Here is a 17,874-nt window from a genome sequence, read left to right as displayed (position 1 = left end):
TAGTATGAAAAGTTATTATCACATAGATAGGATGGAGCTGCCAGCTCCATACAGACAATATAATTGGTATTCTCAACTGCCTGCCAATCTACAGTTACATTTCTGGCTTAGCAAATGTAGCTATCATAAATGGCAGCATGCACTAGGCTTACAGAATAAGAGTATTTACAATTTCATGGATAAAGAGCATCCACTGCCATGAGAATGTTACAAAAGAAAAAAGAAAAGTAAAATACTCTACATTTTTCTAAGGTGAACTGTTTTATTATTGGCTTAAATGCTAAGGTACGTAGACAAGTACTTAATGTCTCTATTTTTCCTCTAAATGCTACGAAAACATCTCAAAAGAAGCCTCATTTTAATAAAGTGCTGAGAAGATTAAGAAAAAAAAAAATCAACCACTGCTGTGGATACAAAATGCTGCTAGAAAGGATTTTCTTGCTATTTTCTAAGTCTGTGAGAGACTTTTCTCTCTCACAGGAGAGGTAGCAGAGTTATGTAAACAACCAAACACCTGCAGCCTTGAAAAGTCTTGTTTATGGTACAGTAGAAAAATATTTTGACAATGGATGTTTTAGGATTTTAGCCAATCACCCCCAAGGGGTGGCTGATCCTTTGTCCAATTAGACTATGAAGAAAAAAGTCTATAAAAGAGTTTGTAATATAATTAAATGAATCAATCTTGCTGCACAATTCCTGCTTGCTGGATCTTCTTCTCCTCCTCCTCCTCCCTATAGCTGCGGGACACGGTGATATACCGTAGGAACCAGGCCTGTGGTAATATTTGGTGACCCCGACGTGATTTGCACTCTCTGACGTGTCCTGCACACTGTGAGCCAAGCCGAATTCCTGTAGAGGTATGCTGTTCCTTTCCCCCCCCGGGACCGGGAGGTCCGACAGGACTGAGAAATGGTGAACAGGGGCTCACAGAACGACCCTGTGGTAACGGTCTGGAAAGGTGTGTTTAGCATATTGCAAACCTCCATTCCTGAAAACTCAGTTCTGGAATTATTAACTTGGGCTGCCTTGCAAGGGATTCCCATGGGCAGAGACACTGCCCTGGACTTTGCCTTATGGCAGGAACTTGGCTGTGCTGTCCGACACGAGCTCCCGTCTGGGGACCCAGCAGTGTTAGAATTATACCAAACCTGGCGTTTGTTATTTATTCTGCTGACCAACCTCGACTGTGGCAGCAGAGCTGGCTCGCCTGTTTCAGTAATACACTGCAGACCTTGCTATTGCCAGAGCTCTACCTTGTCCCATGGAAGAGAGGATTTTGGAGCTGAGGGCAGAGGGCTTTGGGGAAGATCAGCTGAGAGACAGGCAAAAAGGCAGGGTGAACCCAAATTTTTGACTGAATACTCCTATGTTAAGACATGAGAGTGTTTGCATAAAGATTTTATCCAGAAGTCAAGCAAAGAGTTGGGAATCTTTTGCTAAAGGAATTTGAATTGGGAAATGGGATGGCTTGCATTACTTGTGTTCATCCTCTTTACGGCACTGTAAAAACAGGAGATTTGGATACTTTCCCTCTGACTCTTCCGAAAAGGTTTCAAAAATTCAAAGTAGAAAAAGGAAACACAAGCCCAAACCATTTTATTATTTCCCATGTACAAAAGCATAAAGAACTAGTAAATCAGTGTTTCACTGACAAGAGTGTCTCTGATCAAACATTCACTATGGTAATAACAGCTTGTTTTATGAAAAAAATCAATTGCTAGATAAAGAGGACACTTTTCACTAAAGGAGCAGCAGCACATCAAGGCTTTCAGCATGCCTGCATCCCTTCTGTGTAATGTACTCCTGGACGTGTGTTTGATGTAAGGTACTGTCTGGTTTTGTTGAGGTTCAAGACGGAGAGCAGAGGGGAGAGGCAGGCTATGAGAGAGAGAGAGGGGATTTGTAATGGCCAATATTCTTTATCACAGTACTCAGAACTAAGATGCAGCATCCTAAGCTGTTATACACCTGTCCTTGAATCCCACATTAATTCTCTGTTCTGGAAAAAAACATGTCGTTTTATCTGAGAGAAATAAAATTTTGGTAAAACACGCTGTCATGTGAATGCATTTTTCAAAGTCTGGAATAAACAAAGAAAAATCTTGCATTAAATTTCTGTTTTAAGAGAAATGAGTATACGTTCTGCGAATCCCTTGATTCTTACTCATGTTTCCAATCATGAACTCAGAAAAAAGAAAACAAACTCAAATGAGCAAGGGACAAGAGTCAGTACTGGATAATGTAAAGAATTACATTCAAAAAGGCATTATCAAAGCTCCCAAGAAACTGAGAAACCTTAGGACCAGATCCAAAGAAGGACTTACATACTGAAGACTTAGGCAGAGCTGAAGTACTTTAATTCAGAACAATGACACCAAATACGAACCTTATCTGCCATCGAGATACTAAAAGGAACTTTAAATAAGAATTTAGGGGGCTTTTAAATGACTATAATTTTTTTCCTGTGACTTAACGTTAGCTCCACAGAAACAACATTGACACAGAAATTAAATGAAAAGCCCTGTGATCCAGTCTTACCTTCCTGATGCCTTCAGAAGGGTTTGATACGCAATTATCTGCCCCATTATTCTTACTGATAGTCCTCCACAGTTCAGCAAATGTGTTATCCTGCTCCAAGGGGTTGGTCCCTTTTGCTTTAAAGTATTCATACACTGCTGAGTCCCTGACTGTACCATAAGATATATCCATTTGTTTGGACAGATCCTGAAATGTTCTGAAATTCAAGCAACATTGAGAAATTAGTATTATGTAGTACATTAACAAGATCGCATTAATTAAATGGTTTCTTTCTATGTCTGTCATTCTTCAGAAAACACTTACCCTTACCAAGTAACATTTCCATTTCATTTCTCACCATAAAAGAAAACGAAGTAGTTATTTAATTGTACTGAGATCATATGATTTTAACTACACCCAAGCTCTGTTTCACCCCAGTGAAGATTTCTTTTTTTTGACAGACAACATTCATGTTAAATATGCCACCATGACTGCACAAGAATATAGTGGGATAAAGACTTACCTGAACACAGGAAAAACTCAGATTATAAACTTCCAGCCCCATCAACTTCACCAAAAATACCTTGCAGAATTCAGTGGAATTAGTTTGCAGTTATACCAGTGCTTCCTCTGACTCCAAATCAATACAACTGTTTTTAACAAATAAAATCTTGCTTCCAATTTCCACTAAGTCTCTCTTGCTCTCTCTTTTCACAGCCTCTGGTAAAACAGGCATTTTTCATTCACACAGAGGCCTAACTTTCATTTACTCATCATATACCACTCTGGAAGTGTAAATGGGCCTCACCCTGAGTGGCTGTGAATGCACAATTTACTTTCAAATTGTACAGAATGTAATTCACTCCTGTTTTACAGCCTTTTCTGCACCAAAAGGTGTAAATCACTGCCTGCATCAATGAAAACCAGCCCAAGCTTCAAAACATTTAAGGTGGTATCACAGCCATCAGAAGCAGCATCCTGGTTGTTTTCCCCCTCTCAGACGTTCATTCCCATTCCCATGCCTTCTTCCTTTGCCATCAAGTATCACCTCTGTGCAGTGCCCCCATTTTTCCATCTGAGCATACAAATATACAAACACACATTCGACCACTGACCACCACACACAGCAGCAGGGACCAAACCGGATCTCACAAATAATGGCTTATTTTCTGCTTTATAAATGTGTGACTTCACATATTAACAACATGCTTCTGATATAGCCAACTAACACTGCTTGACATCAGTTAAACTAAAGCAACTCTCCCTGCCTCACCCCTGCCCCCCGCCTCCTTTCTTTTTTCCAAAAACAACCTTTCTGAAACAAAAACTTCCTGATCAATAGATTTGAAAGGCCTACTGTCACCACCTCTCCCACACCTCCAGTTTCTGGAGCCACAAAAGCAGAACATTTTGGTTTGCAGCTCGTGCAGATTTTTCACAATGCTCCTGAGGAACCTTCCCTTGGCCCATGAGCTAAAGCTGTTTTCCACAGCTGAAGACTTGTCATAGACAATATTTTTCTGCCACCCTCTTCCCTGTTTCGCTGGGGAGATGCCACTGCTGACACCTCACATGCCTGTAAGATTCCCTGCTAAACTATTTAGAGCAAAGCAATCTGGGCATATACACAATGCCACATAAAATATGTAGCAAACTCTTCCCTCTTCTCCCTCACATCACCCTCAGGCCTCCCAAGTTTAGCTCCCAAAGGCACCCTTTTCTGGGACTCCTGGCATGGGAGCCCTGTCCCCAGGCTGCAGCTCCACAGGGCTGCCTCTCAGCACACCCCTTGCTCCGAACTCTTCCAACTCACAAGCTGCTTCAAACAGTTTAAGTGGTTTAAGTTCTTAAATTGTGTTAAGGACTTTTTATCATTTTAAGCTGTTAAGCAGCTTTAAGTAAGACTGTGTGAACAGTTTCTCTCGATATACATTGCACACTTGTGGATTTAGGCTAACTCTAGGAGTTCCACCAAACCCCAAACCTCCTGTTATTTCCCTAGCTCTGTATATGGCAATTGATAAAGTACAACACAAACATCCTGGAGGTTGCTGGAAATTCAAAATGCTAATGAAAAATGGGAGAATTTTTTCAGATTTTATTTCTTTCTATAAGAATCCTGAAAGGTCTATTCTGCTCCCCTAAATGTTTCCTGTACATTTTATGGAACCCTTTTTCTTCCAGTCTTGATCTACATGATTACATGCTGCATTTAGTTCTGTCTTTATTTTTTAAAGTAAGTTTCATCACATCCTAGGGAACTGTTAAATCCCAGGAATAGATGATTTGGCTGTTAAAAGACACATATCTGCCTACAGGGCAAAGAAAGGTACTCGATATACACAGGAGGGTTTCCTGTGGCAACCCTTCCACACCAGATTTAGTGCAGAGATCTTGGTGTGTGTAAGAAAGCATTTTTGGTAGAAGCACAGCAGCAGAAATATGTTTAACTAATATACTTTAACACAGCTTGCAGCTGGTAACAACTTTACAAATGCCTACTGCTACTCTGTTTGAAAGTTTGAACATGAGGGTTCGGATAGTTAGAAAAATAATTAAACCTGCAATTTTAATACTATCAGTATTTTCTGTTTTCCTTTATTGCCATGGAAGCTTTTACTCAGAAATTGCATTTTGTTTTAGCTAAATTGCACTTTATTGACAATCAGTATTTTTATTTTAGCGAAATTACATTTTATTGACAATCAGTACTGCACAAAAGCACAGTACATGTTGCTTTACGAGCAGCACAGTTTGTGCAATTCTCTAAGCATCACAGGGCAGAGCGAGCAAATCTGGGATTTAAATCAAGCGCTTGCAATAACCACACAAGCATACAGGTGGCAGGGAGTGAAGCACAGCTGTGGCCTGGGTGTGGAGTAAGGTAACTACCCCTTCAGCCAGCAGCATTTCCTTGGGACAGAATATGTGGAGTATTGTGTGTCTGAAAGAGTTCTTGCAGCGCACTGTTGGATGTTTTGGACCACTTAGCCAAAAAAAAATCCCAGAAATTATCCTGACAGGGAGTGGTCTCAGCCACAGTTCTTACCCAGTATAAAAAATAGCTCTGTGCTGTATTTCTGCAGTGCAAGTGGAGATGATGCTCAGCACCTCCATGGCCAGAGAAGTGGTCTAAAGATTTGGGCATGGTGGGCATAGGCACATACATAAGCGATATTGAATGGAGATGAATATTTCCTACTCTTACAGGGTGAAGTAGGACAATCACAAGGGCAAGTTTTAAATACTGTTATTTTAACTCCCTCAGATTTGCCTTTGCCAGACAAAATAATTCACTGCTACTTTTCAGATACTGGCTGTATCTTACAATTTTGTCATTTTCCAAAGGTAGCTGCTGTCATTGTTCTTAAGCTTTATTTCTGCAACCAGCTGTTAGCTGGACCCGTCTCCTTTAGCCACTCAAATTCTTGTCTCACCTTCCTATGGCAAAGATTTCATGCATTTAATATACAAAATTATTTGCAACAAAAATGTGCAGCATAAGAAGATGCCCCATTACCACCTCAGTTATTGGATGTCACACGCCATTAAAGGCTCTTTGTAAGTGTGACTAAAGATAAAGCCAGTAAAGCAGAAAAAAGCCAATGTTCCTCACACTTACAGGAGCACAACTTCAATTTGTAGATAAATACATCCACTGTGTGATTGCTATAATTGACAAGTACATGTAAACCAATTGATTTAAGTAAATGTATCTGCAGTCAATGTAAAGAAAAATTTTTTCTTTTAAACCTGTATTACCAGCCAAAATATTTAATGCCCATATTTATGCTTACTAGATGAATGCAACAACTGATATGTATTCCCAGTGGAATTGCAATTTCTTCATGCAGAGTCAAGTGAAAACTGGGCTCTCTGCTTGTTTTGTTTGTTAGAAACTTATTGACATAAAACAAACGCTGCAGAAGACACAGACAGGCAATAGCAGTATTGGCATTCATAATTAGACCACTAGAAGTAATTGCCAGAAAAACAATACTGGTTAAGATACACTTTTTGAAGATGTTTTCTTACTTGTAAAAGCCTTGTGTAGCTGTAGATATACAGACTAAAAATATGCTGCCAGTGTGGGTTTATTTTACTCTGTTACTGCTATATGCCCAAGACTTCTGCATGAATAATAAGTGACAGACTAAACTTGACACCAGGTGCTTTGAGGTAACTGCTGATCAATTAACTCAGCAGGAGGTACTGGATCATCAGATGCGATCAAAGCATTTTTCAAAAGAAAAACATGTTCCTGTCATTTCAGAAGAAAAAAAAGGGGGATTTTTTTTTTTTTGGTAGTGACCCTGAGATTTTTGCTCAATGCAGCATAATGTTCTAGGTGATGGCTGCCATCAAGATAAAGTGTCCCAGATATGATGAGGCTTTTTAAGCTGCTCTGCCTAAATGAAGCCTTAAAAATGTATACATAAAATATATAGTACAAGACCTAACTTTCTATCTTTAAATGTCTTGAGGCTAGTTTATTTTCTTTTAAACTTTTTTCTCCAAAAGTTAGGAATTCATTACATCTACAGAATTAAATATAAGTGCAGTTCCTAACAAGAACTGTTTTCTCCACACAATTATGTGAGAGGGAAATATGTGTTCCATGGACTGGGAAAACAGTAAACCCAGTAAACTTCAAAGTAAAAATAGAAGTATCTGAACTGATTTGAACAAGCTTATACCACCACTGCAAGCCTAAGAAATACGTATGAGCTGAAACCTAGAATATAAAATCCTATCTGAAAGGAGATTTATTGGATAAAGTTATACCCAGTGGAAGGCAATGAGCTGAAAGAGAATTCTGCCTACTGTGAACTGCAGAAAAGTGCAGAATTTTGAGACCTAAAATTGCTCAGAACTCCTCCCTCAAAGGAAGAATTTTCCATGACAATGAGGACAAATAAGAAAACGGTGTTAGTTGTTGTCAACCACATCAATCCACCCACTGAGAGATGAACTTGGAAGCCAAGCAAGCCTTGCCAGATCAGATTCTCATTTGTAGATGCCCTCAGAGAGAAAAGAATCAAGGTTGAAGTGGTACTGCAAGAGTACAATGTCTACATGAGCAGATCTTACCATTCAGAACCTCAGTCCTGACCTGAGTCCTGATTCATTTTTATATCCTCTTATGAATCTGCAAGGCAAAGGATTTGAGCCTCAGTCCATTGTTCACAAATGAACAATCTTTGGAACTACAGTTTTAAGTAAAATTTATGAGTGGGAAGGGTAAAGCTTGTCTTCAGACATCCAAAACGGAGTTCAAACTTTCACAAAGACATCCTCCAGAGCTAATCTGCCCAAGTTGAACAGTTTAACTGGCTGAAGAGCTGGAAGAAAACAAAAATTCCCTCTGTTATGGATATAAAGTACCACTAGGGGATGATAGTCTCATTGACACAGACTTGCATGAAGAGTTTCACTGTCTTGCTAAATGCGAGTTAAAAAAGCACAAGCCCACTTAGAAATGGAAAAGATAGCAGTTAGTGTCTCTAAACATTAGTGCAACTGATATTTCATGAGCTTTCAGTTGTACAAGAAAGGGGGATATAGTGGCTGAACAATGAGGTAACATTAGAACTGACCTATCTTTAGCACCTACAAGTCTAAAAAGTAAATATACTTTAAAAAAAAAAAAAAAGTATTATGACATATTTTGATAGATTTTCAATGCTTGTTCCAGGTACATATAGGAACGTTAAACAATGTGTGTTAACCTGGACATACATCAACTAAAAGATGGACTACTTTAAAGATTATTCTTAGTGGGGACAACAAAACTGTTCAAGGTATTCTTAGAATGGCAGTAGCCTTAGCACAGAGAATATTAAAATGAAAACAAGTTTATCTCCTCATCTTATAACCTTAGACTTCAGAAAAATTGGGTCCATGATTTTAATATGGACATCTCTTATTTTCTTTGAAATTATGAATAAGAATAAGCTGGGCTCTTAAATCAATCCTTAAATTGTCAACCTCTCCATAGTGACGTGATCAAATTCCGCATTGTTCCATTTCACTGCAAGTCACTTTAAATGCTCTTAATTCTGTCTCAGTGCAGTGATGTGCAGAGCAACAGGTTTCTTCACCAAATACTCTTAAAAAAAATTTAAGTTTAGCAACAGAGGGAGTCCAGTAGAGATCAGCAGCAGTACTTGCATGCTTAGTATACACTTTTCTGGGTCAAGTCCTTCCCCAGCAAATATATACTGCTTTATAGTTCATATGAAACTCATTTTAACTGCTCTCCATGAAAAACACCATCCACTTTAAACAAAAGGTTTAGCAGAAGAAGCCACATGGGAGTTTCTACAAGGGAAGCCATAAGTATTGACAGATTAGACGACACTGAATCAGTGGAGTTGCAGCCCTTCACAGCAGGACTGAACATTTCCAAATCACAGGAGGAGACAAAGAGTGCAGACAGTCAGGGCTGTGTCTGCTCTTGTCCTCATCGGTGGGGCAGGAACAGCTGCTACACAGGATTTCAAAGAAGCAGGGATTTTCTCCAGTGGCAAAACCAATCAATTGTCATGTGTCACAGAACACGTTGCCATGTCAACCACCTACTCTTACTACACTTAAAACAAATAGTGATTGAACTCCTCAGCAGGTAATGGCACTGCAGCAGCTTTTTTCATGATCATAATGGTCACTGCTGCCAGTGTGGTGGCATCTCTGAGACTCTCACTGGATTGGGACTCACTGCCCTATACTAGGTGCAACCAAAAGTAAAATGTAACATTCAGTTCTAGGGAAAGGAAGCTAAAGCCAGCTTTATTTCTGCCCCAGGAGGGAGGGGTTTGCCACACATCCTGCATGCCATGTGTGATGGCAACAGTTCTGTCACCCACCCAGTGCAGGATTAGGACCCTCTCTCCCCTACTGCCCCAAAGAAACTTCCTTTGTAGGCTACCTAACAGACTCAACAGGTAGAGCAGTACTGCTGAGACCAGCCAAACTAGTCATGCACACAAAAGCACATGCTCGAGGTTTCCAGGACTGGAGACAAAAATACAAACAGGAAGAAAAATGAAAAACAAAATAGACAGATCATATTTACACAAAGCACTAGAAGCACTGAACTTGTACAGCCTCCAAACAGATTTTATTTCTTTCAAATGACTTCCAGTAGCCTCTGTTCCTAAATGCAAAGGGAAAGACAAGTAAACTAAACTAAACTGTTTTCTTAACTCCTGATACAGCAATGACTTCCCTGCAGATTGTTTTCACTGGGACTCTGCTCCTGCAGAGCTACTGCCTGATTAAGTTTTAAAAGAAGGGAACAGAATGTAAACCCACTGAAATGCAAAGACAGTCAAACCATTAATAAATGATACACTGTCATGTTTATGATTTTAGTAGTCATTAATTACTAGCTACACACATTGTATTGGCAAAACATTTGGAAGCTTTGTGCACTTTCTTAGAGTTTGAGATGCAGCAGAAATACATTCTATTACCAGTACTTGAATCTGCTTTACTGATCTCAGAACAATCTGCAGCACTTTTGCTGAAGTCAAAGTGTGGAGGATGTAGGACAAAACCCAGTACAAGTAGGCTGTGTCCCATTGCTCATGTAAGTTCTTAGTATCTTCCAGCAGTTTATTTAGGAAACATGCCCATTTTCAAAAAAGGACTTAACATTATTTCTGGCTGTGAGACTCAAATTTGGATCCAAAAATCAAACTGGATTCTCATCCTAATCAGTAAAACAGGTTCTTCTGTAAACAAAATTAGACCTCTGGGTATTCCTATCCATTGCTATTTCTAAATTATGCCCTCAGGACCACCTCAGCAACTCCAATCATCTGCAGTGATCTGTGTGAATGTGACTTGACTTGTCACTGGATCCTAAAAGTTCATTTTGCCTAGAGCTGACACTGGCTCTACTCCAGTACTGCACATAAAGAAATCTGTTAAACAGCTAGAAATAAGCTAAACATCTCCTGTTTGCCAGTCCAGTGTTTCTAACTATACTTCCAACCCTTCTCCTCTCCAAACCTCCTCCAGGCAATAAAAGCATAAGTCACTTAGATTGCTGATTTTTTCCATTAGCTAGCATTCTTTTTTTTATTTTGGTGCTTATTTGTAATTTATTTTTTCTTTCTGGATGTCCCATGTTCTCTGAATTGTTATCACATTGTAAAGAAACCACAATGGTCCTTACTGTACAAGTTATGATTGTTTAGCTTGAAATGTTTTCAAAAACATAAAATAGCATAATAAACAATTCTGTTAATAGTGGTAGCAATGGAAACTAGTTTCTGAGCATTTGCATCTCAAAGCTGGATCCACTGGGCCCCATAGCTTGTGATCCCTGGATGAAGTTTCTCTTGTGACTGTTTATGATGGTATATGAATTCATCTGATGTCTAATTAAGGGATGAAGTCAGAGGGCAGTCTTTCCTTTATATTTACAAGGGCTGTTTACAGAACCCCTTTTAATCACTCCATTTTTCCATATTTCTAGAAACTTAACTACCCTGAGATATTACCCAGTTTGTCCACCATGTTTGCAATTTAACAATGAAAAGTATCAGACTGACAAAGAGACACTCAAGAGCATATAACACATTAGAGTCTCTTCTCAGATGCAGGCCCGGGTTTTCAAAATCTGGAGCTTTAATTTGTATGCTCAGATCCACATTTAAACTGCTACATGACTGGGCAGATTTTCAGAACAGATCAAGGAAAGATTTGGCACAACAGCACATCTGTACAACACTGGCAGATTCAGCTAAAAGTCTGGAAAGGGATTCAGTGCAGCTATGAGCAGTTGCTGTTCATCCTGCAAATCCAGAATAACCAGACCCGCTAAAAAATCTGGGTAATCCTGGATCCTTTATCCATACTCCATATTCCATTCAACAGCAAGCAGGAAATTAAAATGCAAAGAAAAGGTGAAAACATCTCAAGAGCACGTTTGGAAGAAAAAATACTCCTGTTTGGACTACCTTTGGGTATTTTCTTGCTTTACTTTTAAACCACTTTGCCACTGTGGCCTTTCTCTGAGTAGCTTGAAGGGTTAACATGTCAATTAAAGAAAGGTATTCTACTCCTTAAATTATTAATTAAAATAAGAACTGCAGCTGGTGTTTAACAGCACCTCAGTCCCAACAGCAGGTTTTAGTCACTTCACCTAAATCAAATATATCATAAAGTTGGCATGAAAATCATATTGTCTGAATCAAACACATCTGGCAACTGACACATGCTTTTACCTATAATGAAAATAACAAACTACCTATTATATACACAGATGCACTTTAAATTGTTTGCTACACTGATGTCTTCTACCGCTCCCATTCAGAAGCTAAAAATCCTAATGAAGATTAATGATTAAGATGTAGAGGGAAGAAATTGCCTTCTTCCTTTACCACTGCTGTTTTAAGTACTGATAACGCTGCCATTCTGTTTTGCGCTCGGATGACAAAGAGCAGCTTTTTAATTAAATAGAATGGGGAAGAGATAATCTTGGCTTCTTGGTGCTGGCTTATAAAGTCTTTACTTGGGGTTAGTGGTACTTTATACAATGACTGTTAGGCTATCATTAAAGTCCATGAAATCCCAGTGTGGAATAAGGTCCTACACAACTCTTTACTAGGTTTTGATTTACCAGGAGCTGCTGCATGTCATCAGTCTCATAGCTGGGGTGGAGGGGCTGGATGAATTCAGATCTGTCGAAAGTACAATGTGACGCTGGAAAACAGCTTCACACCCTTGCCTTACCACAGGGAGTCAAGCAGAAGCTACCGCTGTTGACAGAAAGAAGAGAAGAAAACAGAGGGGCTCTGAAGAGGCACCTTGATTGCCAGAGCATGTGCTGCATACTCCTGGGAAATCCAAATATAGGGCTCTTCATTAATACTGAAAGCACATACAGCATTCATCAGTTATCACTGATGTCTAAAGTGCACGCATTACATACGCATATTTTAAAGTCTGGATGCACACTTGCTGTTTCTCAGAGGACCCAGACTGAGCACACAGTGTGTGGTGCACTTCCCATCTCATCCTGATGTACAGCAAGGTAAACAGGAAGAGAGGCCTTACTGGAGGGGTACACCTTACCCTTTGTCCTCTCTTCCTGCTCACCCTGAACACAAGTCTCCCTGAATACTGAACCTCATCCTAGAAAGCACCAAAAAAGCACATCAAAAACAACTGGCTGTTCATTATATTGTGATTAATTATTTTATTCGGGTAGCCTAATTATATACTTTGAAATATGAGCTTGGAAATTGCATTATTGCCATATGCAAGAAACACAGTATTTAACATCCACCCCATTCTAACTGATGGTTTTCTATTCTTTTCTAGATAGGCATGACTATTCATTAAATCAATTAAATTAAATCAGTGGCACATTCTCTGGTTCTAATGGTTTAGAAGGCAAACAACTTCAGTGCCTGTGATTACATTTCTTTTAATGCAACAAACTTTGTCAGCTGTATCAAAACAGCTTTTCTGAGGCAACACCATTCTCTCCCTCATCTCCAGAAGAGTCTGGAAACACTCCTGTATTATATTATACAGGGGGCACATGCACAGAAGAAGAGAACATTGCTGAGTAAGGCAGATGAGCCCAGGAAATGGAAAGAACACATGCAACCCTTCTCTTAGCAACACAGTACTATTCCAGTAAAGTTTTCTTTCTCTCCAGAAAATACTTTGCAACATAAGAACTGAGAGGAAAGCACCTATGGCAATAAACAGTAGTATCTTAGTTCCCAAGGAAAATAAGTTCCTTTCTCCCCATAACATCCATAAGCTGCATTGATTAAAAATGTTTTGCTGGGCTTTTTGTTTGGTTTGGTTTGTGGCTTTGTTTGGTTTTTGGGTTTTTTTTACATCATCAGGACTAGTTTCTAAATCTCTTTATAAAGATATTCAATTTTTAAAGCCTTTTCTTTAAATGGCAAGTTCACAGATTTTCGCTTCATGGAAAGATGGTTGATAAATATTTTAGAATGTATTAGAACAACTTTTTTTCAGCAGATGAAATATCATCCTATGTTTCACTTAATGTGTTAAGAGTGTCAGGTGTGAGAATGAATGATCTTCTGTCATGGAGACATTTACGAGGGGAGTGGCTATTTTAGACTAAAAGTGTTTGCAAGATGCTGGAGCTCAATATCCTGAGGCAGAAGAAAAACCCAAACAAGATTAACAACATAAAAATAATGCATTTCAAAAGACCAGACTCTGTAAACATCATGAACTCGAGGAGAAAGCCTCTTGGGGTGTTGCTTTAAAGGATAAAGGCTACAGAAGGGCTGGCAGTTCCTGAAAGATACCATATTAAAGACACAAATGCAAACTATCTTAACATGAGGAACAATTAAAAGAAATTATAAACAGCTGCAAGAGCTGCTGCAAGAGCTCTTTCAGGACCTAGAAAACCAAAAGCATTCTCTTTAAGTTTCAAAGGGTAGTGCAACCATTTGACTAGCTAACCCTACATACTATAAATGTATGGGAATTGTGCAAATGCATGAGATAAAAAGAATCAAGAAGCAGAAATAAATCCTCCTCACAACACCAGTAAATTTAGTTTGCATGATTTGTCACTGCAGAAAATGATTTGGTCATCCCTTGACTGAAGTTCCAGTGTCCAGAGCAGAAGTTGGAAAAATTACCTTTGCTGTCAGGTGGGTGAGAAAATCTGATGCTGAACAATCATGGTACAAAAATGACAGAACCCCTGCTCATGTGAGGATGTTGGTGACGAATTATGCAAGGTGAGAAGACAGTTTTTTTACATGAACAAATGAAGCATTTCCCAAAATATTTCAAGAGATTAGTAGAGTTGGAAGCCTACATGTCTGAGCTGACAGTAATTAAAAAACAGGTACAACTTCTTGTAAGTGAGAACAAGTGACTTTCAACTTCATCTCATGGTTTTGCAGGAATTAACTTACTGCGATTAAGTGTTTACTAACTATTGGTAGTTTTGTGAATACAATTTACTTGTTCTGGCTTCAGGAATGCTCTCAGAGAGACCTTCTGGTAATTTGTAAACACTATATTACCCTGTAACAGAATCACAGAATCATAGAATAACCTGCATGACTTTTATAATACGTCCCACTGTTACACTAATGACTGATCAGTACAGATAAATTATATAAAATACAAGTTATTTTACAGGGGATTTGGTTTGGTTGGGATTGGTTTGATTTGGTTTGCAGGCAGCTGCTGTGGATTAAGATATCTGCCTGAAAAGTGGAAAAACAACCCCACTGGCCAGCATCTTTAATGATTTTTCAGACATAGAATCATTTCCAAATAAGAATTCACTACAGAGTTTTTCTTCTTACTCCTGTTTTTTGTCTTTAGAGATGATGAATTGAGTAATTAGGAGACATCTGAAGCTTTAAGGCCATTTCAGTTTGATTTGCTATAGTAATAATTATTTTGCCTTTTTAATATCCTGCTATATTAGATCATATTATCAGTTCATATAAGACGTTAAATCAGCTTCTTGAGAGAAAAATAATAGAAATATAAGTATCCTATTGAGAAAAAACCTATTACTGTGTTATGTATTGTTTATCCCTTAGGAGTCAAATAGAAAATATAACCCAACAAAACGAGTCATAGGTGCTATCCATGTAATAAAAAGAAACCTCATCCTACCACAAGGAAGGTGTAAGTCAGGGGCCAGTGGGATTTAATGCATGCAGAAAGCATACAGCTACTCTACAGACAGCCAGGGAATAACCTATATTGATATGAGACAATCTAACCCAAAAGGTGACTCCATCCGAGCTGAGGAGGGACTATGTATCAAATATCAGATTTAAACCAAACCTTGTACATTTTGATGGGCTATCCTGAGGGCTGCTATTCTTGCTAGATTTTCATCCTTTCAAAGCAAAAGAAAAAAATAATAAAGGTTTTATTACCTGCACAGATGGTAGATTTTGCTAATGTCGTATCCAAATCATTTTCTTCTCTAAACTGTACATGCATCTGAATTTTAATGCCTTAACCCACCTCAGTCACAGAACTTCTCAGAACCAGAACAAATGAAGAGATGCTATGATATAGGTGTCTCAAAAGTCAAGCTGGAGAGGTGTGGAATCACAAATCTCTTGGTTTGCCATTGATCTCCAATATACGCCACATTTTTTAATGGCAACTGGAGAGATGGAACGCAAGCTTGATTTTCAGCTGTGCATTCTCATTTTTCTCAGAAATGTCCCTGGGAAATATTTGCACTTAGATGCTTGCCGGCTTGTTCAATTACAGGAGTAATTAGGATCTATTTGAAACCGTGCTTGAACGGCATATGCCAACATTCAGAAAGCTTTTCAAAAGGCTCCAGACTCTGTGGCTTTCCCAGCAGCACCCACTGGGCAGCACCATCAATAGGAGTGAAATGAAAAGACAAACAATGGGAGCTGGAGCACTGGCAGCAGACCAGTGTCTTGTCCTGAACAGAGCCTGAAGGCAAATGCTGGCAAGCTCTGGCCCTGAGCACTGCTGCCCTGCTGCACCCAGCATCTCCCAGGAAATTTCACTCCTGTGCTCCAGACAGGGAATGTTCTGGAAAGGAAAAAAGTTTTGAGTTCTTGCTCATTCACTTGATTCTGCCTTACACTATTTTTTAGCCTTCGTTTTTATGGAGGGACCTAATCTAGTTATTTAATGATTGAAGCTTTTGCTCACAGGCCTTTAATAATAATCACAATAATTATTTTTTATCATGCTCATTCATACATGCCTCCTGCCAATGTGCCTGAGGTGCTGCACAGACACTGCAAAACACAGTACAAATTAAACATAAGAAAAGAAAATCCAATGAAATATTTAAAAAGCCACATATGATATTAACAAGACAAAGGCTGCTTTCAAACATGAGGAATTTCAAGACAAAATTGCTGTGAATACAAAGGGATTCTGGTGAGGTTCTTGCCACCAACCCTATCAAATCCACTTAACTACAGCAGATGAAATGTTTGTTCATTTCCCTCTGGCCAGCATCTTCCAAGTACTTTTCTCATTTATTTTAAAATATTTTGAGATTGCTTCTGTTTTGTATGCATCCCAGAAAATCTTTTTTTTTGATACCTGTAGTGCTACTATAATATGGTCATTTATGGCCATCATCTTTAAAGCACCTAAAATGACAACATGCCATATAAGAAAATATTAGTACTGCATTATACAGAAAGAGAACCAAGACAGAGATGAAGCTAAGCTTGCCACATCAAACAAACCTTGTGGTAGAAAAAGAATGTGCACCCAAGTCTTCCAAGTGCCAGCCTATCACCCCAACTAAGCTGCACTAAATCTTCAGCTGTCACCAAAACACAAGAAACTGGGGGATTAAAATAAAATAAGATAATCCCAAATCATGAAACAACAGCTGTGATCTTAAAGCAGATGTATTATGCATTTGTATGCAGTCTGTTAATGCATATAATACAGATGCTTCTCAAGGCATCCACAGCATGGGGAAATGTTAAGGATCAATTTGATAAAATCTTAAATTTAAATCCTTTTGAATTTGTAAATAGAATACCTTTTTAATGTCCTATTTTTCTTGCATGATTCTTAACCTCTTGTCAGACAACCTCTCCTAAACCTGAGTTTCAGAATATCTGTGCAGCTATTGAACTGCATGTAGTCTGCTTGTTAACAAGAAATGAAGCTGGAATGTGAGTCACTGCTAATTAAACTCATAATTACAAACGGAAGGTCAGACAGCAGATCCAAGAGCTGTTTGAAAATGTAGTAAGACAAAAGAAAGAACAAACTCGCATGTAATAATTCTGCCTTACCTGGCACACTGACCCATTAGAAGACTCCTCAGTTGCATACAGTACTGAAGGCAAATATTAGAATAATAAATGCAAATCATTTGTGTTTAAACGAGTTTGTAGAGGATTAGCACAGGCACTAAACATTACCTAGATTTCTTATTAAAAAAAAAAAAAATTGAGAATTGATCATTTACAAAGTTAGAACATGGATCACAGCTCCCTAACCTGAGCTCCAAAGTAGTTGCCACCAGCACATTCACATTCCGTTTTTCATCCTGAACTGGATAACATCTCTCTCCTCTGCCCAGAAGGGGCCAGGAAATCTGCTTGATGTTTCACTGCCCTGCCTGTGGACCTCCAGAAACACAGAAATCCTGAGATAACCACGACATTGCCTTTGTTCCCTGGTTGGGAGGTGGGGCAGAGAGAAGATGGGAAGTGCAGGAGGTAATTTGGACAAAGGGATTAGAGAAGCAGCATTAAAAGATCAACAGGGAGCAGAAGTACCAACCACTAGCGAGTGAAAAATTGAGGGTAGCCAAGGAAGGAACACCATATTTCCTTTTAGCTT

At 38.9% G+C, this 17,874-nt stretch overlaps 1 protein-coding gene across 7 annotated transcripts in view; it reads right to left on the bottom strand.

The window, feature by feature from the left end:
• The window catches only part of GRID1 (glutamate ionotropic receptor delta type subunit 1), a 496,676-nt gene that overhangs the window by 29,372 nt on the left and 449,430 nt on the right, over positions 1-17,874 (bottom strand). For all 7 annotated transcript variants that reach the window (XM_042033280.1, XM_042033281.1, XM_042033282.1 and 4 more), the window contains exon 13: positions 2,539-2,734. In XM_042033280.1, the coding sequence (XP_041889214.1) occupies positions 2,539-2,734 (196 nt within the window). The remainder of the gene's footprint in view (positions 1-2,538; positions 2,735-17,874) is intronic.

Source organism: Corvus kubaryi, unplaced genomic scaffold (assembly GCF_017639235.1).
Source record: "Corvus kubaryi isolate FWS band 111438036 unplaced genomic scaffold, C.kubaryi_AGA036_p1.0 37357, whole genome shotgun sequence".
NCBI classification, from domain to species: Eukaryota; Metazoa; Chordata; class Aves; order Passeriformes; family Corvidae; genus Corvus; species Corvus kubaryi.
Note: the sequence above shows the minus strand (reverse complement) of the source record. Positions and strands in the feature narration are given on the sequence as shown.